Source organism: Gopherus flavomarginatus, chromosome 1 (genome assembly GCF_025201925.1).
Source record: "Gopherus flavomarginatus isolate rGopFla2 chromosome 1, rGopFla2.mat.asm, whole genome shotgun sequence".
NCBI lineage: Eukaryota > Metazoa > Chordata > Testudines > Testudinidae > Gopherus > Gopherus flavomarginatus.
In genome coordinates this window covers 231,442,792-231,470,519 of record NC_066617.1, presented here as the reverse complement: position 1 = coordinate 231,470,519, position 27,728 = coordinate 231,442,792, and the positions used below count along the sequence as shown (strand labels likewise).

Genomic DNA, 27,728 nt, shown 5'->3' with positions numbered 1-27,728 from the left:
CCTTCCCTCGTCTCGTGTCTCAATGCCCCATTTTCCTTGTTACACATGTTGTTCCTACTGTTCTATATCCTGGTCCCTGCTCATCCCATACCTGAGATTCACAGATGAGGGGGAGAAACCAAAAAGCACACGATCAGTGAAGGTGGGGTTTGTCTCCTGGGAGCAGGGATCCACATAGCCAGTCCAGACTCTAGAGACTTTGCCAACTCTTTTCACTTTACACATGCTCCTGTTGTAGGTAAAGAGTTTGAAAACATGCTGTGAAACACTAATGCTTAACTAATGGTTTAAATGTTCTCTTGAAATGAGAAATGATAATTGTAGTAACATTGGCCAAATTCTATCCTCAAGTGTATTATTGTATTTCCAAAGGAGTTGCGAGGATGAACAGGACGTAGGAGAAAGTAAGCAGATGTTTATGCAGTCATGTAGATACAATTCATCACCTCAACATACTCATATCCTCTTTTAACAATATATGTAATTCTTCTCTGCTTAGGGCCCAATCCTATTCCATTGAAGTCAATGGGACCTTTACTATGGATTTCAACGGGAGCAGGATAGTGTCCTTAATACTAATTTCTACCATGGATTATGTGTGAATGGCTCTCATTAAAGCTATCCAAGGGCAGAATTTAGGGCTTGATCCTCTGAGGTGCCCTCAGCTCCCATTCTTGTCAATGGGAGATTCATGGGTATGAATAGGCCATCAGCAAGGACCATTATGACCATCCAGCCAGATCTCCTGCATTACACAGGCTATGGAATTTCACAGTGATGTCTGTATCAAGCCCAATAACTGGTGGTCAAAGTAGAGCATATCTTTTAGATAGAAATCCAGTCAGGATTTAAAGAGTCCAAGTGAAGCAGAATTTACCACATCCTTTGGAAATTGTTCTATTTTCACTTTTAAAATTTGGGGGGAAGCTTTCCAAAGGCTCCAAGAGCAGTTAAGTGCCTACTTCTCATGGATTTTCAATGAGAGTTGGGCATCTAACGTCCTTTTGTGCCTTAGAAAATATCCTCAAGGCATCTCATTTTCCAGCTCAAACTTTGCTGACTTTCACTTCTAGCCTTTGGATCCTGTGTCCTTGATTACTAGGCCCATAGTTGGTGATGGTTGGAGGAAAGGAACTCCAGCACAGATGCTGCTGGGCTGTGTCCACCACAGCAGTTAATCGTTGACTTGCCTCATCACAGATAAGTTTGTGAATACTGTGCTTGTGGGGGAGGTATACAGTACGGAGGCATGCTTGAAGACATAGCATGTGCAGTCTTGCATGCCTGACCTCAAACGTGGCTGCTGCCATGTGGCCTAGAAGCCAGATGCATATTTGTGCAGAGATCTGGGGGCAGATACATGCAGCAGATACCAGATCCATTATAGCTGAGAATCTGAGAGATGGTAGGAAGGCTCTGGCTTGTAGGACCAATAACTGCACATAAGTGAATTCAAGCTGTTGTACTTGCATTAGAGTGGACTCTTCTAGGTTCATGAGGAGACCTAGCTTCATGAACAGGTCTGTTGTTAAGTGGGTGGCTCGGAGAGCATAGATTTTGGATGGGGCCTCAAGGAGACGGTCATCCAAGTATGGAAAAATGATAATTCCTCTTTTCCTTAGTAGGTTTCAACTACCATGAGGACCTTGGAGAATACCTGAAGTGCTGTGGATAGTCTGAAGGGCAGTACTTTGTACTGACAGTGGTCAGTGCTCATGAAAAACCAGATGAATCAGCTGTGGGTAGGATGTATAGAAATATGAAAGTATGCACCTTGGAGGTTGAGGGCAGTTTTATGCTAGGATAATAGTGGAGAGGGTAATCATCTTGAAACACTGCAGCATGACGAATCTGTTTAGATTGCGAAGGTCTAGGATATGATGCCAGCCACTGGGCTTCTTCTGAATCAGAAAAGAGTGGGAGTAAAAACCCTTTCTCGTGTGTTGTGGAGGGACCTGTTCTATGGCTCCCAGTTGTAGAAAGTGATTTATTTCTTTCCATAGAAAGGGCTTATGAGAAGGGTCCCTGAAGAGGGAAGGGGGCATGGTGGAATAAGAAGGGAAAGGAGTATCCTTCCTTGACTATCTCTAGAACCCACTTACCTGAGGTGATAAGACTCCAAGATGGGAAAAACTGAGCTAGTCGGTCACCAAACTAGTGGAACATCAGAGATGGTGGGGATGACTGGAACAAGGGAAGGCTTCTTGGGGCCTCAATCACACCTTCAAAATTTTTGCTTTGGTGCCAGTACATGAGAGGTAGCCCCTTGAGAAGTGGGCTGTCTATGTTTAGACGGAGACCTTTGTCAATGGCATTGGGTATTGTAGTGCCACTGAGAGGTATACTGCTGAGTTTGGATTGCGGTGGGAGTTGGTACTTCCCCGAGTGTCTCTTTGGTGCTGGTGTGCATATCCTGAGAGAACAAAATGTAGCTCAGGTGTCTTTAAGGGAGTACAAAGAGTCATCTGTATGCTCAGAGAACAGTTCCAGCCTTTGAATGGTAAGTCCTCTACTGTGTACTGCCTTAGGAAAGCCCTAGAGGTGGAGCCATGATGCATGCCTCATGACCATAGCGGTGCAATGGATCGAGCAGCAGTGTCTGCAGAGTCTAATGAGGCTTGTAGGGCTCTACAGGCTAGGAGGTGTCCCTCTGATATCAAGGACTGGAACTGCTCCTTTTTGGTCTCCGGTAGATCATAGCAAAGTTCCTGCCATTTGGAGTAATTCAGATAATTATACATTGCCATGAGAGCTTCATAATTTGAAATCCTAAACTGGAGTGTGGCTGAAGGGTATGTCTTGCATCCAAATAGGTCCAGGCATTTCCAATCTCTGTCTGGATGACTAGAGCGAGATTGCAACTGATGGCTCCTTTCCTGCACTGCACTGACCAATGAAAAATTTGGGGTGGGGTGCGAAAATAAAAATTCAATATTCTTCGCTGGAACATATTTTCTGTTGGCGTGTTTGTAGGTTGGAGAATGGAAGCTGGGGTCTGCCACAGAATCTTTGCAGATTCCAGACAAGCCTCATTGATTGGTAGTGTGATCTTTGAGGAAGAGGATGCGTGGAGGATGTCCAGCAGTTTATACTGCTGGTCTTTGACATCTTCCAAAGGGATATATAGGGAGTCCACAATCCTATGGAATAGATCTTGAAAGTGCCTGAAGTTATCGGCAGATATAGGGGATGGAGGAATAATTGCCTCATCAGGTAAGGGCGAGGAAAAATGTAAAGTTGGGGGAGCCTCCTCTTCCTACTGAGTTGGTATCAGTGGTGGTTTGATTTTCTGAGGGTGAGAGACCAGTGGAGAAGGGAGAGTTGTATGTCTCTGGCTTTGCTCTCTGGGACGGTTCCCAAATTGTGCCCTGTACCTGGCCCAAGGGTTCCAATATGGTCAGTTTGGTGGGAATGGCACATGTGGCTGCCTTCACGGTGGCCCTGCCAGGATTGGGGGCAAGAGATAGTCACATATAGCGGGGATAAGCCAGTGCAATTTTTCCAGTAGTTGAGGGAACAATGGAGCCCTTGTCCTCCTTCTCCTCTTCCTCCTCCTCACTGGGGAAGGGAGGTGCTGTCCTTGACAGAGAGAGGGAGGAATGTCGTGAGTCCAGAGAGGAGTGTAGAAATGGGGGGAAGTTCTGTCGAAGAAGCAGAGACTCAGGAGTGTCAGATACAAGAGGCCTTTAGGGTATCTGAAGTCTTGTGGAAGGGGAACCATCAGTGCGGTTGTAGTGCGTGGTGATGGAGAGAGAGTGTATGTCCCTGAAGTTTCAGATGATGGCACCAGAAATTTGGCCGGTGCCAGTGACTTGGCCAGTACCGAAGACTTGCCTGGTGCTGAAGATTTGGTGTTAATGATTCAGTCGGTGCTGGTGACTTGGCTGGAGCCAACTATTTTGATGGTGCCAAGGACTTACTCAGTGCCAACAGCTTCGTTGGTGCCAGAAATGGCATTGGTGCCAGAGCTCCTGCAAGTGAGCTGTCTTGGTCCCCAGAGCTGGGAAATGGTGCCGAGGACTGAAGGTGCATGTCAAGATCATTAGACCATTTCTTTGAGCCAGTACCAGAGGTATTTGGATGAGCCCTGGAGCTATGTCTCCTGTGGGATGAGGCTGAAGCCACTGACCTCGCCAGGGATGGTGTTCTGGAGGGCTGAGCCTCAGAGTGTGAGGAGAAGGAAGCCTGTTTCTTGTCATCTGCATGATCACGGATGACTTTCTCTTTACAGGGCATGGAGAGTGGGGTTCAGCAGACAATCTGGGAGAGTATTAAGGTTTCTCTGGGGAAGAGTCCAGGCCTGGGTCCAATCCTGCATGTAGCGATTTCTCCATGAGGAGAAGTTCAATCTAATATCCTTATTCTTTCTAGCACTGGGTTTCAGGCCAAGGCAGTGAGAACATTTGAGGGACATGTCCCTCCCCCAGACAGTGGATATACCATGGGTGGATGTCCATTATCGAGAAGGCGGCCCCAAACGAATGCACCTCTTATACTTAGGAGAGCTGGGCATAAGAGTGGAGGAAAAAGGGGCTTCCCAGTTTGGAAGGCGGGAAGTGGGAAAAATGGAAACCTAAGCTATGAGAATAATTGTAAAGATAAAGTTAAAACAAAAAAAATTTTATAGTTAGAAGTTGAAAGAAGAGGAGGAAAATACTAACTACTCTATCAGGTAAGGAACTATCTATGAGGAGCAGCGGGCTCTGCTAGAGGCTTCTGTCCCAGAACAAAGGTAGTAGAGGAGGAACTGGGGCTGTCTGTCTGACCAAACAGTGAGAGAGAGATATATATGTCCTGTGCACAGTATGAGAGAGACAAGATGTAAATGTGCAGTCCTACGGGCACTTCTGGTGAAGCTCTCCAATACCAGGTGCAGGAGACACTGCCGCATCTACAACAGAGCACTAATAGGGCCATCACTTTAAGAAGAACAATGAACTAGTCATAATGATGTCTTTAAATAATCCTTAATAACTAAACATCTGATGTAAGACAGCCTTCAACCTCATTCCACCACACACTTCTTGAAAATGGTTAATGAACAATTGAGTGGAAGTCCTCACATTTGCTTTAGCTTTGTAATACAGATTTGTGTGTTTGTTTTTTATCAAGGAAAGTTTCTCTCAAGGGAAAATAACTGACAAGTCATATTTTTCTTGCCTTAATTTTTGACATTCATCAGTCATGACTAGATAAAGTTAGCGCAGTCTCTTTCAAAGAAGCCAGAAAGAAACTGTGACATTTCACAGTGGTGTGAGCCGTTCATCATCTGCTGCATAGACTCCATTAATCTGGCCTGCTTTTAAATCCAGTATATCGCAGGGAATCCCATTTTCTGTGGTCACTGGTGTGTTAGAGTTGTCTTCTAAATCTCCTGTCTCTGCAGACTCATGGTTTTTTCTAAAAAGGAATAACAAAATTACATTACTGCAATCAAAGTGTACCAATCAACAAAGACTGGACATAAGAAAAATAGTTTAGCATGCACTTTTATTAAGAAGTTTACAACACACTATATACAAAGAGGCATAGTCTAATCATCGGAACACAGAAATGGGAGTCATAAATTCCTAAGTAAATTCTAATATCACTTTCACTCTGGCTCCCTTCTGTTGCCTCACTTAACTTCTATACCTCAGTTTCCCCTTCTGTAAAATGGTTTGGAGTTGGTTGCAAAATAGAAAAGGAAAACATAGAATAAAATACACATTCATATACTTAATAGATTTCAAGGCTATAAGAGGCCACCATGATCATTTAGTCTGACCTACTGCATAATACAGGCCATAGATTTCACTCAGGGATTCCTGCATCTAGCCCAACTTGTGGTTGAACTAGAACAGAGCTTGGCATCCAGCTGTGACTTAAAGACACATGTTAGATGTTAGAGAATATATGCACCACATTTCTTAGTAATCTAGGCCAATGGTAAGTTTCTCTTACTGTTCTAAATTTGTATCTTATGTCCAGTTCAACCTTCACTAGTTTTAACCTCCAGCCATTGGATCTTTGGCTGCTAGATTAAATAGCAATATGTCTTGCATACTTTCACTTGTCCAGACTCAAACTCTGATACCAACCATACTAAAATAGCTGCTGAAGAAACTGATCTAAACTGACAAACTGTAAGCAAATTTAGTCAATGACTGTATAGTTCCTTTAATTTCCAGATTTATTTTGACCTTGAGACCTGCTGATTCATAGCTGAAGAATCTGCTGTACTTTACAGACTGCAGCATCAGCAACTTAGAATGATGATAAACTCACAGGGGAGATACAGTATTTCTTCCAAGCCCATAACACATTGTGACAACCTGACTCAGTACTTATACATCAGCAATATTAACAATAATAAAACTTTACTGGCCTGCGATACTTGGACTTTAGAGACCTGCTAAAAATAAATGACAGTGGGTAATAAACTCCTCTCCTCCCGCTTGTGACATGCTTCTGGGGTTGTCTCTCCTAGCTTGGAAATGAGACAAGTCTATTAGCAGAGAAGGAGATGACGTGCTACCATGGCGATAGAGCTAACACACTAGAAACTAGGCTTATGAAGGACTGGAGAGAGTCTGTTCAGTATGGGCCTGATCCAGCTCCCACTGAGATCAGTGCCCAAACTGCCACTGATTTCAATAGAGAGGAAAATTGAGCCCTATAATGAGAGAACCTGAAGCTAGAGCTAGATGGTTCTTGGAGTTGTATGTGGGGGCAGTAGATCTTGAATGTTACTCATCAAGGGCCTGATCGAGAAAAGCATCCTTATTCGGGACAGCACTGAAGCATGTGCTTAACTTCAATGAGATTTAATAAGTCCTACTGAAGTTAAACACATGCTTACCTGCTGCCTGAACAGCGATGGATTTAAACACATGCTTACATGCTTTACTGAATCAGGGCCTAAACTTCCTTACATTGCTCAGTCCACTGAAGTAAAAGAGCCAGATTTTCAAATACTCAACACATATAAGGGGGGCTAGATTTTTGAAAGCACTCCAAAGGAAGCAACTCCCAGAGTGACTCAGTGTGACACCCAACAAGCTGAGCTCCTTTGAAAATCTGGTCCCAAGTGCCTGTCTCTTCCCTTGGGAAGCAAAGTGGCCCAGATCTTCCCTGTAACCCTTAAATCCTCCCAGCAATGGACAGGAACAAAGAAATTTATTTTCCCTCATATTCAACTCCCTTCAACCACTATTGGCTTGGAAGTATGATAGAATTCAAACATGAGCTGAGTTTGTGTTTTGCTGACAAAAGATGGTAGTGAAAAGACGACAAGGTGAGCAGAGAGAAAAAGAATCTAATGAAAATATAAGGGCTAGAGATGGATCAGAGAATGGGCAGGATGAAAAACAAATTTAGAGAGGCTGACAGGAGGAAGAAGCAGAGAAAGGAAAAGAAAAATATTCTAAATAAAACAAATTAAATAGTATATACCATATATAGGGAGCCATCCTGTGCCAGCCTACTTATCTTTGAGAAGGAGGATGGAGATGGTGGTGTGTCTTTTGTCCTTAATATACAGCACAGGCTTCCCATTAACTAGAGAATCATGATTACTTATTATTATCATCATTATTAATTTGTATTACAGTAGGGCCTTGAGGCCCAAATGGGGATCATGGCCCCACTGTGCTAGTCACTGCTCACATGCACAGTATGAGACAGTCCCTGCCTTGAAGAACTTACAGTCTAAGTAGACAAGACAGTCAGAGGATGAGATACAGGAAGTATTATTATCCTAGATGTAGAGAAGGGGTAATTTCTGTAAGGGTAATAGAAAGATTAAGGCTCAGATCCTCAAAAGGATTTAGGTGTTTAACTCCCATTGATTTCAGGGGAGTTGTTTGATGCCCAAGATCACACAGGAAGTTTGTGGCAGAGCTAAGAACTGGACCGGGATCTTCTGAATCTCATGTCCGTGTGCCTTAACTACAAGAACAGCATTCTTTCATTGGCTGGGTTTTGTTCTTGTTGTTTAAAACAGGGATTGAATTAGATGGGGAAGAGTTTCACAAATTCATACCAGTCTTCTGAATCCAAAAAAATAATTTGAAAGCCTCACCAAACCTCCAACTCCATAGGGTTCACTCAACACTACCAGTAAATGTTATTTTTACCCAGTTGTTTCAATCTCTTTGCCTAAAATGAGGCACTTTTATACTGGGGCAATCTCTGCCACATCTCAGTCTTCACACACAAATCCATTTACATTGGATTATTCGTCAGGTTTTGTTGTTTGGTTTTTTTCCCCACTGGACATTTGCTAATTTTTAAGCTATCCAGCTGTCAACAAGAGTTTGTACTTTCCCAATCTATCTCCGATTCCTGTTTGAGCCTGCAATGAAATCATAATGCTTGTGACAACATATCAATGTCCATGATGATCAAAGTCAAATAAAGGATGTTCTTTTCACTGTATGATCAAGCAGGAGAGTCTTAGATGAGCTCAGAGATGTCCTTATCTAAGTACAACTATCTGAAATAACAGCAAATAGGAACAGAATGGGAGCCAGGGGTCAAAACCAAGGCTCCACCCACTCCCTTTCCCTCTCTATCCCCATGAACTCACTGGGTCACAGCAGTAAGTATCAATTAAGTAACCCTTACTATGACTGCTATGGCTACTATTCACTCAACACTGACTGGTGCTGCAATATGAGCAGGGTAGTAAGGAGAGGGGAGACAACTGCTTCTTACTCTACTTCATAGCCGTGATAATCTAGTTTCATGGCGAGTCCAATCTAGAATTGACCATGTGAGATGCTGAGCTCCTAGAACTTCTCATGAAGTGAATGGGAGGTGAGGCCATACACTGACTTACAGGATCAGGCCCTTTTAAAATTTCAGTAAAATAGCCCCTTCGGTCATTGGTCTGCCCTGCGCGTGGCTCCTGAATCTGCACAAATCAGGAGCAGTGTTTTAAATCTGCCAGTCTTAAAAATCAGTAGCCACAATCATTGCCAGCCTTTTCCCCTCTCACATGCCTTATCTCCGACAGGAGACCTACCTGCAGTGCAGGGCTGGCAGCAAATAAACTCCTTGTAAAGCAATTGTCTTTATTAACAAGGCCTCCAAGATCACATTCTTACCTTGAGTTAACAACTCCACAGTCCAAAATAACAACACCTGCCCTTCGAAAGGACAGATCTCCTCAGCTGGGGAGAAATGGCTGCTATTGTTTCTTTGTAACCAATGTGAACTACAGAGTGATCCAACTCTTAACTCTTCTAGTGCACGTAATTCACTAACAGTTGTTTAAAACAAAAGCACAGCTTACTTTTTGTATTGCCGGATTCCTGACACAACAAGGAGAAGAATTCCAGCCACAACGAGGCAAAGAACAACACCGAACACGACAAGCCAGACAGGCACAGTGGGTTCAATGGGTGGTGATAAAGTGGGGGAAATTTTCAAGAACTGCAGCGTGTTGTCTGTCAGTAGGAAAGCACTGTTGATTCTGTTTCTGTTCATCCTTTAAAAAAATACAAAACACAACACAACACAATTATAAATGAAAAGACAACGAGGAAAATATAGCCCTGATGTAGGCAGTACAACTCTGGCAGGGCTGAATGTGGCCGAATATGAAGTTTTTAGGCTGCATACATTGCATAGCCACTGTCACTGATCCCTATATAGCCTGTGCAGGGTGTTAGCCACAAGAATCCCATATGCAACTGTTTGAAAGCTTAGGGGATAAGGACGAGATGTTATATTATCACTGTTTATGTATTTATATTATTATTATTGTTTCTACTTTGGGTCAAGAATAGACTCTCATGAGATGGAATATGTACAAAACAATGGAATTGTCACTAAAACAAATTTTATTATTATAACCATTAATTAGTGTAATTATCATCAATGGAGGAATCTTGCACTTGTGAGATGTTGATTTTGATTCATAACACTGAATAGATTTTGCATGTCCACTTTAGATTCAGAATACTGTAAGCAAAAGTAGTTGAGTACTAAGCACAGGAGTTCTCATTCTGTAGAAAATTTTGTTTCTTATCTCTAACCTACTGATAGGAATTTAAACATTTTTAAAAGCATATACTCTTCTTTAGTAGGTGAGACCTACCAAACGTGCTATAACAGCATCCAATTTCTGTGGCAAACAGTGCCTAAAAAGACTTACTGTAAATCAGCTTATGCTACCGAATGTATCAAAGAACAACAGAAATGAATTTTAAAAGGTACATTCCAACACTCTTAGCAAGTTTCAGTGAATAAATAACCTCCTTCGCCCACTAATGCACTGAAGTTGTTGCTGGGTATCTCTGTAGGAAATAGTTTAATCTGCTCAGAAGCTTAAAGTTAATCTTTCCAAAAGAACGCATATTCATTCATCAGGAATTAGGTATTATGCCTTTGCAAAGATAACATGATTTTTAAAGACAAAGTGCAGTATATTTAAAAACAATGGGTCTATGTTTCGTTTGATGCTTGGGAAACATATGAGAATAACTCTATTTATGGGAGTTACCCTTGCAAAGCCCTTGTGAACACATCGTAAACTGTTGAGGTCTGATAACCTATTTTTCTTCTCTTCCTATGAAGCTCCATATTATTGTTTTTCTAGCTTTAGAGCATGATTTTTAATGGAAAAGTGGGATAACTTATGCTACACTGTATTGTGTGCGAATGGTGCTCATCTCACAAAGACCTAAGATAAAAAGAATGTGAGCATTGAATTATTTGTTTGGGCTGACAGTGCAATATGAAACTGGAACATTCAGCACTAGAAGCATGAGCCTCTGGTACTTGAACTAAAAGTACTAAATCTCCTGCTGGGAGCTGTACCAGACTCTGTGGATCAGCCATTAGAGGGGCATGTGCAATGCACACTGAACAGTGGGCTACCCTCAGAGCTCATCGTGTCTAGACATCATGACAACCCTAGGGTTACCAGGTGTCCCAACTTTATAGGGACAGTCCCGATATTTGGGACTTTTTTTTATATGGGTTCCTATTACCCCCACCCCTGTCCCAATTTTTCACACTTGCTGTCTGGTCACCCTAGAGAAATCAACCTCACAAAGGCTCATATATTACAAGAGTTCAAAAAGATTGTTCTCCCTCAGCCATATATAACTGCATTTAATCTCACATGCATGAAGGAAGAAGAGTACAGACCGCATTGTGTTTAACTATAAACTAATTCACGTCATTAAAAGACACCGAGTGCTAGTTCATATGGCCTGAGACACAGGTCCACATTAAGAAAGCATCTTTGGTTACCAAAGAAGAGTCAGAGGGAGAGGCAATTACTTTACCTTATGGCTGCCTCGACTTCACTTCCAGGAACAGTTGTCACATTTCTGGCAGAGTCTGTGACCACAAACCAAAATGACACCCTCTCTGTCATATTACAAAGCAGCACATTGGAAATTCTGCGAACATTTAAAATAAAATGAAGTCATTGTAAAATAAGTAAGTAAGTCCATACTGAAGAGATGCATGTCATCACTGCATTTCGCAGTGTTTTAGTCTAAGGAGAAAAATCTTTTAGAAAAGGAAATGATTATCTTCTTCTAATCTGACTGAGAAAGAAATACTGGTCATATTTTCTACCCTCCAATACAGTAACAAAACAACAACAAAATCACTGTATTTATAGAGGCTTTATTTTATTTTTAAAAATATTTTCTAGCCATATCATCACTGTCATCTCACCACTAGGACATGTGTTATCCCTGTTTAAATATATAGTTGAAATTTAAATAGTGAATTTGTAGGGTCAGCTTAGCAGGGCAGGGACCATATTTTTGTTCTGTGTTGGTACAGCACCCACCACAATGAGGTCCTGGTCCAAGACTGGGGCTCCTAGGGGCTAAGGTAAAATAATAATAATAGTGTACAGCTAGGACTATGACATCAGGAGCAGATTCCCTAAAGTTGCCATAAGAAGGTGCACATTGTACTTCCCGGCCTCAGTATGGTCCCTTGTATCTCAGGGAGGACTGTGGACAGAAGAAATTTTATTTCCACTTGGAACTCCATGGGTGCTCCTGGTGCAGGAGATGCCTTCGGGAGTGCTGTATCAATGCTGCCCTGGCCATACCCACTTTTCAGCCAGCGTCACTCATCTTTTTGGGGCTGTGTTCATTCCTTGTGCCTCCAATGGAAGAAGGGAGGCTGTGGACTCTGTCTGACTGCAGCCTCCTCTACAGACTTTGAACCTCCCTGAGAGGGTTTATACCAGAAAAAGCCAGCCTAGCGCTGCTAATGATTCTAGCTCCCTAGTCATTTGCTGTAGTAGGAGTTGAGTGGATTGTGGAGGCAATGGGCTAGGTTTACTAGGGACTGTTAAACCTCAAATCATTCTAGCACTGACCCATAGCGTTAGGTTATGTTCAGCTACATTTAACTTTCTAGAGAGACATTCATGTGGGGGGAAGGATAGCTCAGTGGTTTGAGCACTGGCCTGCTAAAACCAGGGCTGTGAGCTCAATCCTTGAGGGAGCCACTTAGGGATCTGGGGCAAAATTCAGTACTTAGTCCAGCTAGTGAAGGCAGAGGGCTGGACTTGATGACCTTCCAAGGTCCCTTCCATTTGTAGGAGATTGGTATATCTCCTATTATTATTATTAGAAGCTCTGTATGCAATCAGATTTTCATGAGTTGCTACATAAAATTGAGTCTGAAAATGTCTTTAAAATTTAGCTTTTTGATACTTGTATACTTATCAGTAATTCATAATGAAAATACCATTAGAAATACATGAAGGATTAAAATCCTATAGGAATTTAAAGTATATTTGATAGTGCCTGACTTTGTATTCTGAAAATAAAGGTGGCCCCAGACTGCTGAGACTCAAGTATCTGAACAGATTTTAGGTGACATTTGTGTAAGCAGCTGTTCTGAGCAAGTGGCACTTGCAGATCAAACTCAAGAGGAAGGGCCCAGATTTACTTCCATTGAATTTCCTGGGCAGGTTAACACCAACATAGCGCTGGCAAGTCTCCACACACAAACGCTCTAGCAGTTCCCCACTGGGACAATGGCACTACCAGCCCTCATGTGGAGTGAATCCCTATGGCCATGTATGCAGTAATTATAATGCCGAGTATTTATTATTATTTTGCCATTGGTATCTCCTCTTTTTTATGGCTTAGCCCATCCTTCTTAAAAAACAAGTTTTAACATTTCTTCCGCTCTGATTTTCTAGTGGGATATATTTCCTTCTGCAAACAGCTACCCCCAGCAGAGTACTGTAAATGTTCTATAGTGACATCTGCTGGCTAATCAGAAACATAATTAAATGATTTCCATTTATACCATTAACAAGCAAATGCAATTATTAATATTTTTCATATTGGAGAAGCAAGACTCATAAAAACAGGTAAATTTTACTTCCCTTGAGCTCACTATTATGTATAAAATCCTTGCATGATTATAATCATCCAGAACTTGGCTCCACTGCCACTCTTCATCAACAGAATCTGAGAGCAGCAAATACTTCTAGGCTTTGAAAAGAATGAAGCTGTTGTTCATGGGAGTTTCAAGTAGGCTGAGTAAATACCAAGATGGACTACAGTGCAACACATACCAGTTCACATATCTTTTCACACATACAAAGTTCCTCTCATATATATCATTTCCCATTCCCATGTGTGATAATTCATACTGTGCTGTAACATTATATCAATACGCAGCTAACAGTCAGAATCTGTTCAGACTGCAAAATCTGGCTTCATTATGTAAATTACCATTATGTAAATTTGTAAACATATGTCATGATGTGAATATTTTTTTTATTTATTGCAACTTTTTATTAAGGTAAAGTTACAATAAAACTGCCTTCTGTGTTAGAAATAGTTAGCAAGTGTCAATAATTTTGCCATGGAGATGATAGATGAATCTTAATGTTAGAATGACATACTGGACCAGATCTTAGGACTCACAGTATGTGCACTGGCAAATCTCACCAGTTTGCTTTTTTTTAATATACAATAAATTATTGTTATATGTATTCTTGTCGCACCTAAGAGCCTTAGTCACAGACCAGGACCCCATTGTGCTAAGCACTGCACAGACACAGAACAAAAGACATGCCCTGCCCTAAGAGCTTACAATCTAAGTAATAGGTTCCCTCCAGATCAGTGAGCAGACTGGACAAAAACTTGTAAGTTTCTTAGTCAGGAGGTGAAGTAACTTCTCTTCTAGGGGAGTTACTAGATTGTCAAGGAATACAAGAAAGGGGCAGGGAGCCAAAAGGCAGCGCAGAGGCATAGAGTTTCTGTGCAGACCCTGTCCTCTACTAGATCATAGGAGAACCACAGAATTTGGGTTCTTCTGAGCCCCTTGCTCTGACATTTTCAAGGCAGCAAACCCTTCTCCTCCCTTTAGAACCTTCTGGACACTATGAGGCTTTTTCTGTAAAGAGTAACCAGCAGGGCCAAAATACTCATCTTGACATAATCAGTTCAAATCTGAGAACACACGAACACGTGTAATTCCATTTCTAAATTATCAAAATATTTTAAATACGGATGTGATTCTTGTGTGGATGATAGAGAACAAAGTTTGGTTTTGTGTGGCAGGTCAATGAAAGAGACTGCAGATTTTTAAATATAGGTGTGATAAAAGATACAGCAACAACTGATTCTCCTATTTGATTGAAAGCAAATGTTCTCACATTCTTTATGTGCTAAAGATTAACTTGTCTCCAACACAAAAGAGATGAACATTATTTCAAACAAGTCACAGATTAGGGAAACCAGGGTTACCAACACAACTTACAGAGGATCAATTTTTAACACTGTGCGATCAAAGGTTGGTTTATGTAGTTCATGAATGTCTATATTTCAAAGTGAATTACAAGGCCCTATTAAGAAGGAAATCAAGGATTTGTACCTCTGTTGGAAAAGTTAAACTTTTCGATAAACATTCATTTTCTGTCTATTATTATAGAGTACGCAAATGGGTAGATTGATTTTTCTGTCTCACACAACTTTATCAATTTAATATGTGTTAAGCACAAATCAGTGGTTTAGTTTTAAAATTCTGGTTTAATAACTTTTAGGTTGAAATTTGAATTTAATCGGAACCTGCTTTGACATCCTGACATAAAGTCAAGACTAAACAGGGCTTAATAGTAACACAGAGGCAGAGATAGGCACCTAGTGCTGGCTTATTGCCATTTTCTATGCCAAAAGTTGGTCACTGTAGTGAAGAAAATCCTTTTATCCTTCCTCCAAAAGTCTAGCAAGGGGTCACTTTCAATCCTAGCAGGTAGGGTGTTCTGATTACGCTGATCAATCCACTATTCATCTCTCATGTCCTTGAAGATTATGAATCATGTGTGAGGATTAATGAAGCTCTGAAAATGCTGTAGGAGCTATGGAGCATCTCTCATGCTGCTCAGTGACCATGTGACAATGATTCTTTCCCCTCCCAGATCATCCTCCTTTGTGCACAGCGAATACACTTGCAAGGGGAACAAGGATTTGGACGTCATGCAAAAACATAATCCTTCAATCATTCTCTGGTCCTGTGATTTCATAAATCTTTGATCAATTGCGTACGTCTCATATTTGTTTAAATCTAGACCATAACACGACTCAGTGGTAATCAGCTAGTTTTTCTTTTATGATACTGAGTGACTCATGGTGAATCTTCTACAACCCCTAATGAAAATTCATTGACATTTTGCCAGTAAAATCACTGAAACTGTAAAATGGAATTTAAACAGGTTATGTAATCATATAATTTACTGGCACAAAGGTTACATTGCTATATTAAAAGAACTCTACCCAATAAAGAAAGTGGAAACATTCTCTGACTTCAACACAACATTTTAATTGGTCTAATATGACTCATTACAGTATATTGATTCTCCTTTAACCATGTAGCACCAAAGAATTATTCCTTTACCAATGACACACAAAACCTCACCTCCAAGCAAGCAACAACACTGGCACAAAATGTCACACATCGGGGTGTCGACAGTACAACCTAGTGATTGGAACAAGAGCCTGGCCTATTGGTTGGAGCAGAACCAAAGGACAGAGTTGGCAGTATGGTCAGGAGACAGGCCAATGGCCAGAGCCAGAACAGAAGCAAAAGGTAGAACTGGGGAGGTGGTTAGGAGACAAGACAGTGGTTGGGGCCAGTTCTGAGGAATGGAGGGACCAGGACTGGAGCAGAGCAGACAAGGTTTGGAGCAAGGGCTGGTGCAGGAAGCAGGTGCACAGCTGCGGGCGTGGAACACATTGTTCAGCCACTGTGCTGTTGTTGCTACAAGGCTTAAATGGTGAACTATTGGCCCTTGTGTCCAAAAAGGGAGCACAGACACTTAGTGAGGGTTTTATTGGGCCCAGTCAAGCTCATTGGATTGCTAGAGGCCACACCTGGAGCCAGCTGAGGACTTGCCATGAAAGTATAGATTATAATACTTCCTATGGGTCTTGATTCTTTTTTTCAGCTACACTGGTATAAATGAGCAATAACTCAATTGAAGTGAATATGGAATTTAATAGAGAATGACAACTGTTCTACCAAGTATATAAATTAATCCATAGGACTCCACAGAAGAAATTCAATTCTGTATTAAAATTGATAGGTTTAAAAATGTCTATGGAAAAGATGTTTTTTCCACAAGGGGAATTATTTTGGTGTCAAACTGGCCTAAGTGAAAGGAGAAACTGTCATAGTATTTCCCTGTAGACAAGCTAGAGGGACATATTGAGTGGGGTCCTGCAGGGATCAGTTCTGGGTCCAGTTCTGTTCAATATTTCATCAATGGTTTAGATAATGGCATAGAGAGTATACTTATCATGTTTGTGGATGATATCAAGCTGGGAGGGGTTGCAAGTGCTTTGGAGGATAGGATTAAATTTCAAAATGATCTGAACAAACTGGAGAAACGGTCTGAAGTAAATAGGACAAATGCAAAGTACTCCACTGGGAAGGAACAGTCAGTTGCACACATACGAAATGGGAAATGGCTGCGTAGGAAGGAGTACTGCAGAAAGAGATCTGAGGGATCACAAGCTAAATATGAGTCTACAGTGTAACACTGTTGCAAAAAAAAAAAAAGAAAAAAAGAAAGAAAACATCATTCTGAGATGTATTAGCAGGAACATTGTATGCAAGATATAAGAAGTAATTCTTCCACTCTGCTGTGCACTGATTAGGCCTCAACTGGAGTACTGTGCCCAGTTCTGGGTACCACATTTCAGGAAAGATTTGGACAAATTGGAGACAGTGCAGAGAAGAGCAACAAAAATGATTAAAAGTCTAGAAAATGTGACCTATGAGGAAAGATTGAAAAATTGGGTTTGTTTAGTCTGGAAGAAGCCTGAGGGGAGACATGGTAACAGTTTTCAAGTACATAAAAGGTTGTTACAAGGAGGAGGGAGAAAAATTGTTCTTCTTACCCTCTGAAGGTAGGACAAGAAGCAATGGGCTTAAATTGAAGCAAGGGCAGTTTAGGTTGGACATTAGGAAAAATTTCCTGTCAGAGTGGTGAAGCATTGGAATAAATTGCCTAGGGAGATTCTGGAATCTCAGTCATTGGAGATTTTAAAAAGCAGGTTAGACAAACACCTGTCTGGGATGGTCTAGATAATACTCAGCACTGCCTTGAGTACAGAGGACTGGACTACAAGACCTATTGAGGTCCCTTCCAGTCTTACACTTCTATGATTCTATTTGAGCAGTAGGTTCTGTAAATTCCCAAGGCAGATAACCTAGTTAATATTAAAACATAAGACCATTTGGTATCAGCATCATAATTTTTCTGCTTCCAGGTCAACTTACTATTATTTCTATTGCTATTAGCATGGCATGCAAGTAGCAGTGATGTCAGCAGGGGATGGAGCTTAAGTGCCTCTCCCTTTTTTTTCCCCCAGGTGGGTGAAATTCCCACAAATCTGAAGAAAAAAATTATGAAAACAGGGTTTGTATCAAAAAGAAGTAAGAAGTGAATCTTCATGGACCAAAAGTCTCATAAGCTGGAAAAACGAACAATCATGAAAAAGCTTTACAGGTCACTTTTAATGATTTGTTTACTTCAACTCATTTTCTCTGAGTAGCACTCATGTTGTTTGTAACGATGTAAAATAACAGAAGCATGCTGTCACCTGACTTGTTCCTGGGGAACCTGAGGAAAGCAATAGTGATACATACCAAATATGGCTCTCTAGCTTAAAGGACAGTTTCTTACAAACCAGAATGAAATGGTAATGAACCAACATCTCAATTATGGATGGGGTTGTTCTATTTAAAACCCAGTACTGTAGCTGCAATCAAATATCATATGACTCAGATTAGCTAATCTCTTTGCAAATATGGAAAACGCTTCATCAGACTCAGTGCCAGCCAGGGCCAGTTTTTCTTAAAAGTAAATCTAAAGCCTGGTCTCAGTAATGTACTAGAACTGCAGACATTTCTGTTTATATTCATAAACAAAAAATATAGGATACCAAAATATCTTTATATTGTTTTCATCTCTAAGGAGGAGGTGAGCATACTAAAGACATAGGAACTACCATACTGACACTGACCAAAGACCTATCTTGTCTAGTAGCCTGTCTTATGATAGTAGCCAATACCAGAAATTTGAGAGGAAGTTATAATACTCAATAGCATGGGGGAGATTTTCTCCTGACTCCAGCTGGTAATCAGCTTATGCCCTGAAGTGTGAAATCTGAAGCTTTTTCCTGATAAGGGTGCAAGGTAATTAGGCAGTTGTACTCTTAGGGACAGATAACCCTCCAAATTCTGATAAGTGTGTCATGGTATATCACTCTTGTCTTCTTTTCTCACAAGCATCTCTGTGTCTTCTTGCATGCTGGCCTTTTTGCCATCTTGTCTATGAGGTGCAAAGGGGAGCATAGGTAACCAACGACAAAAAAGGAAACTGAGCCTCTATCATCATGCCTATCTGAAAAATAACACTACATTTCTCACTATTGTCACCCTTGTCCTTTCTTTCCCCTTCCTCCAACTCTTGGCTGTTCAGAACCTTCAATTATGGTGTCATGTTACATTTAATGCCAAATTTTCTGCTGGTAGTAGGTGCAGCTCCACTGAAGCTAACTAACTAATTTATGGCAACAGAGAATTTGGCCCATAGATTGTACACTGCTTGGGGCAGAGATCATAAGCTGCCTAGCACATATCAGGATGGCAAAAATAAATAATAAGAAATAATAAGAATAATAATGGCATTGCAGTATGGTAGTTCTACACAGTGTTTATTTCTATAACTTCTCTATGTCAAAATAGGTTCCATCATAAGCAATATTGTAAACATGTATATTGGAGGACTGAGTACGCGCTTACTGAGTTGTTGCTTTGTTGGAATATCTTCTCATTGCAAAAGCCACCATTGCCTTAAACAGATATTCTTCACTTGCATCCCAGGCATACTGTAAGGAAAGAGAAAATTAACAGTTCTAGCATTAGTACTGGCAGGGAGGGGGGTTGCATGGAGCACTGACCCTGAAACATTCTATCATTCAAAAAGAAATAAACCTTCCTGATAAATACGAAAATAACTTTTTGAATACCGTTTGTTGTGCATAAAGTACAATATACAGAACTTTATAACTTTTCAAAAATCTGAATGGACTGAATGCTTACGAAAGTTGCCAGGCTGACAGCACTAGAGATCTCATTTTACTCTTTATCAAAGACTAGGAATACCAACAGAAGCTTCCCCAAGCTCCACTAAGGTGCCTGGACCCTATCCTGGTCAGATCACCTCTATGAACAAAAGTGAAGTATACACTCCATGCCCATTCAGTCTTTGGCCTGAACAGGCAGAGAGAGTAGACTTCACTGTCATTCCTAGAAGTGGTCTGAACAGTACAGGGCACAGGCACCTTGGTTAAGTTTGGGGAAGAAGTGCTAGTTGTGATGCTGGTTTCTGAGATATGGACATCTGTACATCATGAAAACAACTCATTTCACACAGGCTATTGAACAGTAATCAGACAGTACCAACTTTCAGTGAAAACAGACCAGGGCTAGATAGTGTCATAGAAATTAAGGACCATTGTCTATACCTCTTTTACAATGAATACATTACTATCTGTATATACAGTTTTCCAAATATCAGGATATATGTATATATATGCTCTTGTTATATTCTGCCAAATTAATCTTTGGCACAGGTAGCTATAATTCTAAATTAAGTTGAATGGAGTTTCACATGCTTATGTAAGGGCTGAGTTTTACCCATTGTCTTGACACCTGACAGAAAACTGCACTTAACATCATTAATGTTCTAAGAGCTAAAAACTGAAGCTTCTAAAAACATTCCTATCTCTGAGTGGATATTAAGCAATAATTGTAACAATGTTCATTGAAACTATAGAACAAAGAGGCTTAAAGTGCAGTTAAACTTCGCAAAATGACTTTGTAAAAAAAAATTGTGTGGGTCCATGTTTATTATTCCTAAATAACTTCATATTGTATTTGTTCAGTTTCCTAGTACAACAATTTTTTCCTCTAACTGCCCACTTCTGCATATCTGTTCTAAGATCTGAATGTCAAGCTGTGTTATTTTTGTTCACAAATTATCAAACAGGTTATAATGATTCTGCAACCGAAGCATAGGGTCAGATTCTCAGCTTGTGTAAAGCAGCATACCTCTACTGACTTCCATGGAACTATGCCCAACTTACACCAGCTATGAATCTGAGCCTTCTTTATTAATTATTGATTGTGTGTCTGACAGAAAAGAATTCCGCTAATCCTTCCATGGATGTACTGGTAAAGGGTAAAAAGTAGTAAAAATTAACTTTGAGTAAGAAGATGTCATTTTACATAGTCAATTTGCTGATCGTAACTGCACTTTGAAAGGATTGCAGAATTAAAGCAAAAGAATGTTAGGACAGATTAGGAATTCAGCTAAAGGAAAACATATTTTAACCACTGGGCACGTTATTTTACATTTCAGTATAGCCACAAAGTAACCACAAGTACATTTCTAGACAGTGAGTGAAATCCTAGCCCCATTACATTCAATGGCATACCTCCCAGCGTTTCCAGAGGTGTTGGACAGGTCTTGCCCCAGGAGGGGGTGTCAGGCGCTGCCTTGGGGAGTGGGAGGCCCTGGCTGGAAGGAGTTGAGTGCTGCCCCAGCGGGGGGTGGGGGAGGGGAGTTGCAGGACAAGCCTACCCTACACTCACCCCACAGCAGCAGCTCCTGTCCCACAGGTGTGGATCTGGCTCCCTGCACTCTAATGTGGTAGTGGCCATGCCAAATTTGAGTGGCACTGCAATGGGTGCCATGCTGCCTGTCACCAGGGAGGCAGGCAGGCTGAACCTGAACAGCAGTGTGACCGGTTTGTGCCAGGACTCAGGTCGCAATGCCTGGAGTGGGGAGCTGGGTCCAGGCAGCCCCTTGAGACAGGAGTCACTTTATCCATGACAGGAGGCTTCGGGTTAAAAGAGGGACAATCCCAGGAAACCTAGGACTGTTGGGAGATATGTAGTGGGAGGTTTGCTATTTACTTCAATGGGGCCAGGATTTCATCAAGGTTTTCTATATGCAGACAGAGAAATATACTAGCATGACACAACACTTATATATATTTTCATTCATAACTCCGTACAGGATAACAGATCTTCGTAGGAGTAATAGCAGACCAATGTGGTGAATATAACATCCCTGAAAAGTACCTTTCAGAGTCTGCTCAGGAAATATTGCTTTGCCTTCACTGTATGATCGGTCAGTGGCTTCTATTATGATGATATAATAATGCTTCTCACTGGATATTTTAGTGGTTGAGGCCAGAACACTGAAAAACTTGCACAGACTGGTCACTGAAAAGGTGTTTTGGGTCCAATGGGCATTGATGGCATTTTCTAAAAGGGATATAAGCAGCAACTGAGGGCCGGCAATACCTAGTTGAGAGTGGTGAACGAAGAGGCAGGGTCGCAACATGGTTAAGGGCAGGATTGCTAGTATTTTCAAAAGGCCTCACTAGGATTCCATTCACTTACACAAGTACTGCTGGTCTAGACATGCCTTGGGAATGACAATCTTAACACTCACCACACACATCCCATGGAATAGGCTGATGCAGTGCACTTAAGACTTTTGCACTGACTATAGCCTGGTTACAAAAAGCATCAAATACACTGCAGATTATTGCTGAACATAGAGAGGGAGAAAAGAGAGATGCACTCAGGCTGCTTCAGTAAGTACAAACTGCCCCCAAAATATAGGCTCCATCCATTTCTTTGGTCCAGTCTTCTGCTCTCCTGATGAGGAAATACGTTTTCACAATTCCAGGTTGTTCAGGAAGCTTCAACAATTCCAATGGGCTTTTATTTTTTGTATTTAATTCTAATCAATCACAAGAATTGAATCTATTGCCATTTCTATGAGAGGTTGATTTAACCTCCTTCCAGCTGTTTGTTGGAAATTAATAATTTGTTGGAACGATAATATTGGAGGTCAGAGACTGCTTTCTACACCTAATTTGTAGCTTTCAGTATAAAATGAGCTTATCAAAAATCCACATTATAATTGTCCCAGCAGAGTAGATACTTAGCTCTGCTGCACAACTGGCAACTGTAGTTTTTTTTTGAGTGAGCAATTTCAGAACAAACATAATTAATAATATAGATTCAAACATAACGGTGAAAATGACCAATTTTGATTTTTAAACCCTGACAGCCACATGAGCAGGAGGAGGAAGGATACCTCTGTGCAGGGATTTCACTCCCGCACATAAATGAGGATGTGAGCCACATGCATGATACTGTCCTCACTTCTCTTGGGGCCTCCCTTGGGAGTTGGGATCCACACAGGAGAAGAGGCAGGGACTAGGCAGGCTATATGGACTATGGTATATGGCTATATGGACTACTCATCACCAGATGAAGAGATCTTACATAGACCATTTGAGATAAGACTAAACTTGGACATGAAATCTGTAACAACTCAGAACTTGGGTAATGTTCAGATACAGATCCACATCTGAATTTTAGCATTTGGGCCCATCTCTAATGTCTAGGACAGTGGTTCTCAACCAGGGGTACGTGAAAAGCACTACTGAACTCAGTACAAACTAAAACTTCATATAATGAGTTGTTTATACTGCTCTATATAGTATACACTGAAATGTACGTACAATATATATGTTCCAATTTATATTATAATTATATGGTAAAAATGAGAAAGTAAGCATTTTTTTCAGTAATAGTGTGTTGTGACACTTCTGTATTTTTATGTCTGATTTTGTAAGCAAGTAGTTTTTAAGTGAGGTGAAACTTGAGGGTACGCAAGACAAATCAGACTCCTGAAAGGGGTACAGTAGTCTGGAAAGGTTGAGAGCCGCTGGTCTAGGAAACAAGAATGGTGTTAACTTACTGTGGTGATGTGTGCCAATATAGGAACATAGAATGACAAAATGATACTCTGAACAAAGGACTCTCTCCCAAGGCCTAAACTTTCTTCCTACAGAACTGATGAAGATGTGAGACAGCAACAATAAAAAGACTGAGACTTAAAAATAAAAGATATAGTATAAAAGAACATTGAATGTAGATGAGGACCATACACCTATTTTTCATCATTTTAAGGACATGCATATTCAAACAACACAGCACTATTTACAGTGCTAAAATAAAAGATCTTTCTCTCATTTGTTCATGGAATTACTGATTGACACACCACACACTCTTGCATTTTTTCAGGACAGCTCCAAGAGGAAAAAATCCCTGTTATATTCATCATTATACCTGTTTGCCCAGCTCTCAAGACATCCACATGAGATGCCTTGAAAATAGATAAATATGTAAGCTCTATTGCATGCTAATATAGATAATAGACACAGTGCAGCATTACCAAATACATTTATTTTTAAATAGCTGAGTACAGATTTGGCTTGTTTACATACTATTTATGCACATATTGCATTGCTTTGTACAAGAGATATTCTGAACACTTCACCTGCAGTTCAGAAAGCAATTGTACACTATCAGTGAAACAGAACTGCAATATTTAAAACTACAGGTTCTGTGCTGATCAGAGAGCTATTGCACATACCATCTTCTATATTCTGTAAATTAGCAGAGCTATACAGACAGATCTAGCATTCAGAAGGCAGTGGGATGCTTTAGCAGTCTGACTCTATGGGTCAAACTGAGCCTAGCCATAAGAAAGCACAACAATCATTGACTTTAACATATATTATATTTATTTACACCACGGCCAAATACAGTCCTATTAATTTAACTCTACCGCTCTAAATATCTATGTGACTGACAGTCATCAAAAGGATTCGAGTAGTGCCAGAGTTCTAAGATTATTTCATCATGTTAAAACCATTTTAATGGATTATCTTGCAGATCACTTAGCCTTCATTGTGTGATGAAATAACATCTGTGTGTTAGTTACAGCAATTGCTTACATGAAAAGAAATATTAGTAAAGCATTTACTGTTTTTTCAGCTCCCCTTTAGTGTGATTTAGTAGCTAGAAATACAGAGGACATACAGTACCATGTGATCAGAGGCTCTTTGGGATCACTAATGGCCTAGAGTGATGGTTTTCAACCAGAGGTACATGTATTCCTGGCGGTACAGAGAGGTTTTCCAAGGGGGTACAGCAAGTTATATAGATATTTGCCTAGTTTTACAACAGGCTACATAAAAAGCACAGCGAAGTCAGTGCAAACTAAAATTTCACATGAGTTGTTTATACTGTTCTATATAATATACACTGAAATGTAAATACAATATTTATATTCCAATTGATTTTTTTTAATTATATGGCAAAAATGAGAAAGTAAGCAATTTTTCAGTAATATTGTGCTGTGACACTTGTATTTTTATGTCTGAGTTTGTAAGCAAGTAGTTTTTAAGTGAGGTGAAACTTGGGGGTACACAAGACAAATCAGACTCCTGAAAGGGGTATAGTAGTCTAGAAAGGTTGAGAGCCACTGGTCCAGAAAACACAGTTTAGGAAAACCTGTAGAAACCTATAATGATCTGAACTAAAGAAAGTACAAGTATTAATATTATTATATGTATATCACAGTAGCACCAACAGGCCAGCCGGGTCTGGGCTCCATTGTGTGAGGTGGGACATTAGGAAAAAGTTCCTAACTGTCAGGGTAGTTAAACACTGGAATAGATTGCCTAGGGAAGTTGTGGAATCTCCATCTCTGGAGATATTTAAGAGTAGGTTAGATAAATGTCTATCAGGGATGGTCTAGACAGTATTTGGTCCTGCCATGATGGCAGGGGACTGGACTCGATGACCTCTCGAGGTCCCTTCCAGTCCTAGAGTCTATGAGTCTATGAGTCTATGAGGTGCTGTATAAAAATAGTAAATGATGGTCCTTGCATCAAAGAATTAACAGTCTCATTCTTGAACATGATAAAGAATGGTGTCTGTCTTTACTACCATTATGAAATAGGTGAAAATCATTTATTACATTATTCTCTATTATTTATTAGCTCTACTGACTTATCTGCTAACCCACTGGATGTATACATCTTTATGGGTGATCCTGCCATCCAAGATTTAAAATGCCAGTACTGCTTATAGTCTTGTATCACTGTATATTGCACATTCATCTGAAAATGAATAAAAGAGATTTAAGCAGCAGAGCATCTATTCAATGATGCAATAGGAGACTAAATATTATCCATCTGAAACTTATGTGATTGTAGTCTCTCTCCTCCGTGTTAAAACTGGAAAGATAGCGTTGTGCCCCAAATTATTAAGACTGAATTAATTTTAGAGTATATTGATATCTATTTGAATTTAATTTATTTGCAGACGGCATTAGAAGTGCTGTAAAAAGGTAATCATTCATTGTGCACTAGAGAAGCGATTATTGACCATCTGTTGATATTTTTGTGTGTCAAAATATTTGGAGGAATACTTTATTATAACAAAAGCCAGAATAAGGGGTACCTTTTGGGCTACTGCTTCAGATCTTAGGTGCTTTGTGACACAGAACTTATTGAAATAGTAAAGAGTAGAGTAACAGAAAAAAATATTGACTATAGTCAGAGAGATGATGTTATTGTTAAAGGAGAAAACATTGTGAACTGTCACCTTCATTCTTGGCTCAGAATGGAAACAGTTGTAATCAAGGTGAGTGTCAGGTACAATTTCATCGTATTTTCTGCTGCAGGATTATGTTATTTATATATATTTTTAAAACAATCCAGCTTAATCTGTTTTTATTAAAGTTTCTTAGCCAAGGAAAGCTGATTTAAATATTTTCAAAGACAAATACTTTAACATATATCCTGAGGATCTAGTCTCTACTTGTTCTGGCTGTTGCACTTTCTATCACAATCAAGTCCCTGCTCACACAGATTTAAATTATTTGACATTTCAGTTTTATTTGGGAATAGCTTCCTGTGTCATAAAAAGAGCTTGAGTATCTGCAACAAATACCTTTTACAACATGTTACTGTGGCAGTTTATTTCCCAGGCTTCTAGCATAACTGGTTTCTTGTCTTCCAATAAAGAAAAAGATCAAGACATTTCATACCTAATTCAATGTTGAACCCTGTAACATATAGGAGATATACTGTAAGTATTCGAAACTGGGAATGAATTGATGGATTCTGTCCACTGATCTGAAAGTCTGAAATAAAAATCAAAACTAAGGAAGATCTAAGTCTTTTCCTGCTTATCTGCCACAACTTGCTTGCCTTTCCATTTAGCATTCTCAAGCAGAGCAGCTTTAGCCAAACCAGGAGAGACAGAATATGTATTTACATAGCACTTTTCATATTGAAGGTACAATATCTCAAAGTCCTTTCCAAAATAATTTACATGGAACATTCTCGTTATGAAGAGGTATGCTTTACACTTACTGTTATAAAGGACACTTGTTTTAGACTAATGCTATCCTAATCTCAAGAAACTAATACCTGAATTATGACTTGATGGGCAGTTTATTACAGTGAGGATGTCAGTGCAAATTGACCCCTCAGAGATTTTACCATTTAAATTAGCTATACTTAGTCAGTTATTCAGTCAGAAAGAATACATGAAGATACTTTACTTACTGCATTATCTCCCAAAGCTGTTTTGATACTAAGCCGTACTTTGAAAGCATTCTGTGCATCTGACACAAAGAAAAAGAAAGCAATAAACATAAAAATAATCTTGGAAAATTGGTTTTTAAATTATTTACTTTTCCAACTGTATTACAGATCAGAGCATAGTCTTAAAAGCTTCTAAATGTATCTTAGCTTATTACATGATTAGAAGATGTCAATGTTGTTAGTGTGAACAAGCCTGGACACAGTGGATTCTCAATGTGGTTTTAACCATGATCTCTTCAGAATAGAGTAAGATTGGCTTTAGCAACCTATTCACAAACTCACAAAAGAGGTGAAGGTTCAGAGCATATACCCTCAAACTCTATAAGAAGTGTTACAAAAATAAGTCTAAGCGGCCAGCTTTGAAAGTGTCCACCAAGTTGAGACATTTAACTGATAAAGGATGAGTCTCAACTGCAAAACTTACCTGGCCTGCAGAGCTCAGAATGAACAATGGTAACCAAGGAGAAAGCAAGCAGCAAAACTCCTAACATCCTTTCAGAGTGGAAAACTTGTGGCAAAAAGAAAAAAGTCACCACGGTAAAGCAGTCTTAAACTTTCTGTGACCCAGGATTATAGCATCAGCAGAAAAAATGAGCAACTAAGTAAAAGGTTTAATAATTAACCCCATTATTTTAGCTAAAACTGTAATTGGAAAGAATCATTTTCTATTTACTTTTTTCT

General features: G+C 40.1%; 1 protein-coding gene across 1 annotated transcript; it reads right to left on the bottom strand.

The window, feature by feature from the left end:
- Positions 1–27,550, bottom strand: CLTRN (collectrin, amino acid transport regulator). The gene is made up of 6 exons (XM_050964651.1): positions 27,472–27,550; positions 27,009–27,067; positions 19,297–19,382; positions 11,280–11,396; positions 9,278–9,472; positions 1–5,400 (listed from the first exon to the last, which is right to left on the bottom strand). The coding sequence occupies exons 1-6, from the start codon at positions 27,536–27,538 to the stop codon at positions 5,244–5,246; spliced, it is 681 nt and encodes a 226-aa protein (XP_050820608.1). The 5' UTR covers positions 27,539–27,550; the 3' UTR covers positions 1–5,243.
- Between the last annotated feature and the right edge of the window lie 178 nt (positions 27,551–27,728).

Excerpts from the sequence above, each read along its gene's own strand:
- CLTRN (XM_050964651.1), bottom strand. The coding sequence starts at position 27,538 with ATGTTAGGAGTTTTGCTGCTTGCTTTCTCCTTGGTTACCATTGTTCAT. Across the intron at positions 27,068-27,471 it reads TTCTGAGCTCTGCAGGCCAG|ATGCACAGAATGCTTTCAAA; the intron begins GTAAGTTTTGCA and ends TCTTTGTGTCAG. Across the intron at positions 19,383-27,008 it reads CAGCTTTGGGAGATAATGCA|TATGCCTGGGATGCAAGTGA; the intron begins GTAAGTAAAGTA and ends CTTTCCTTACAG.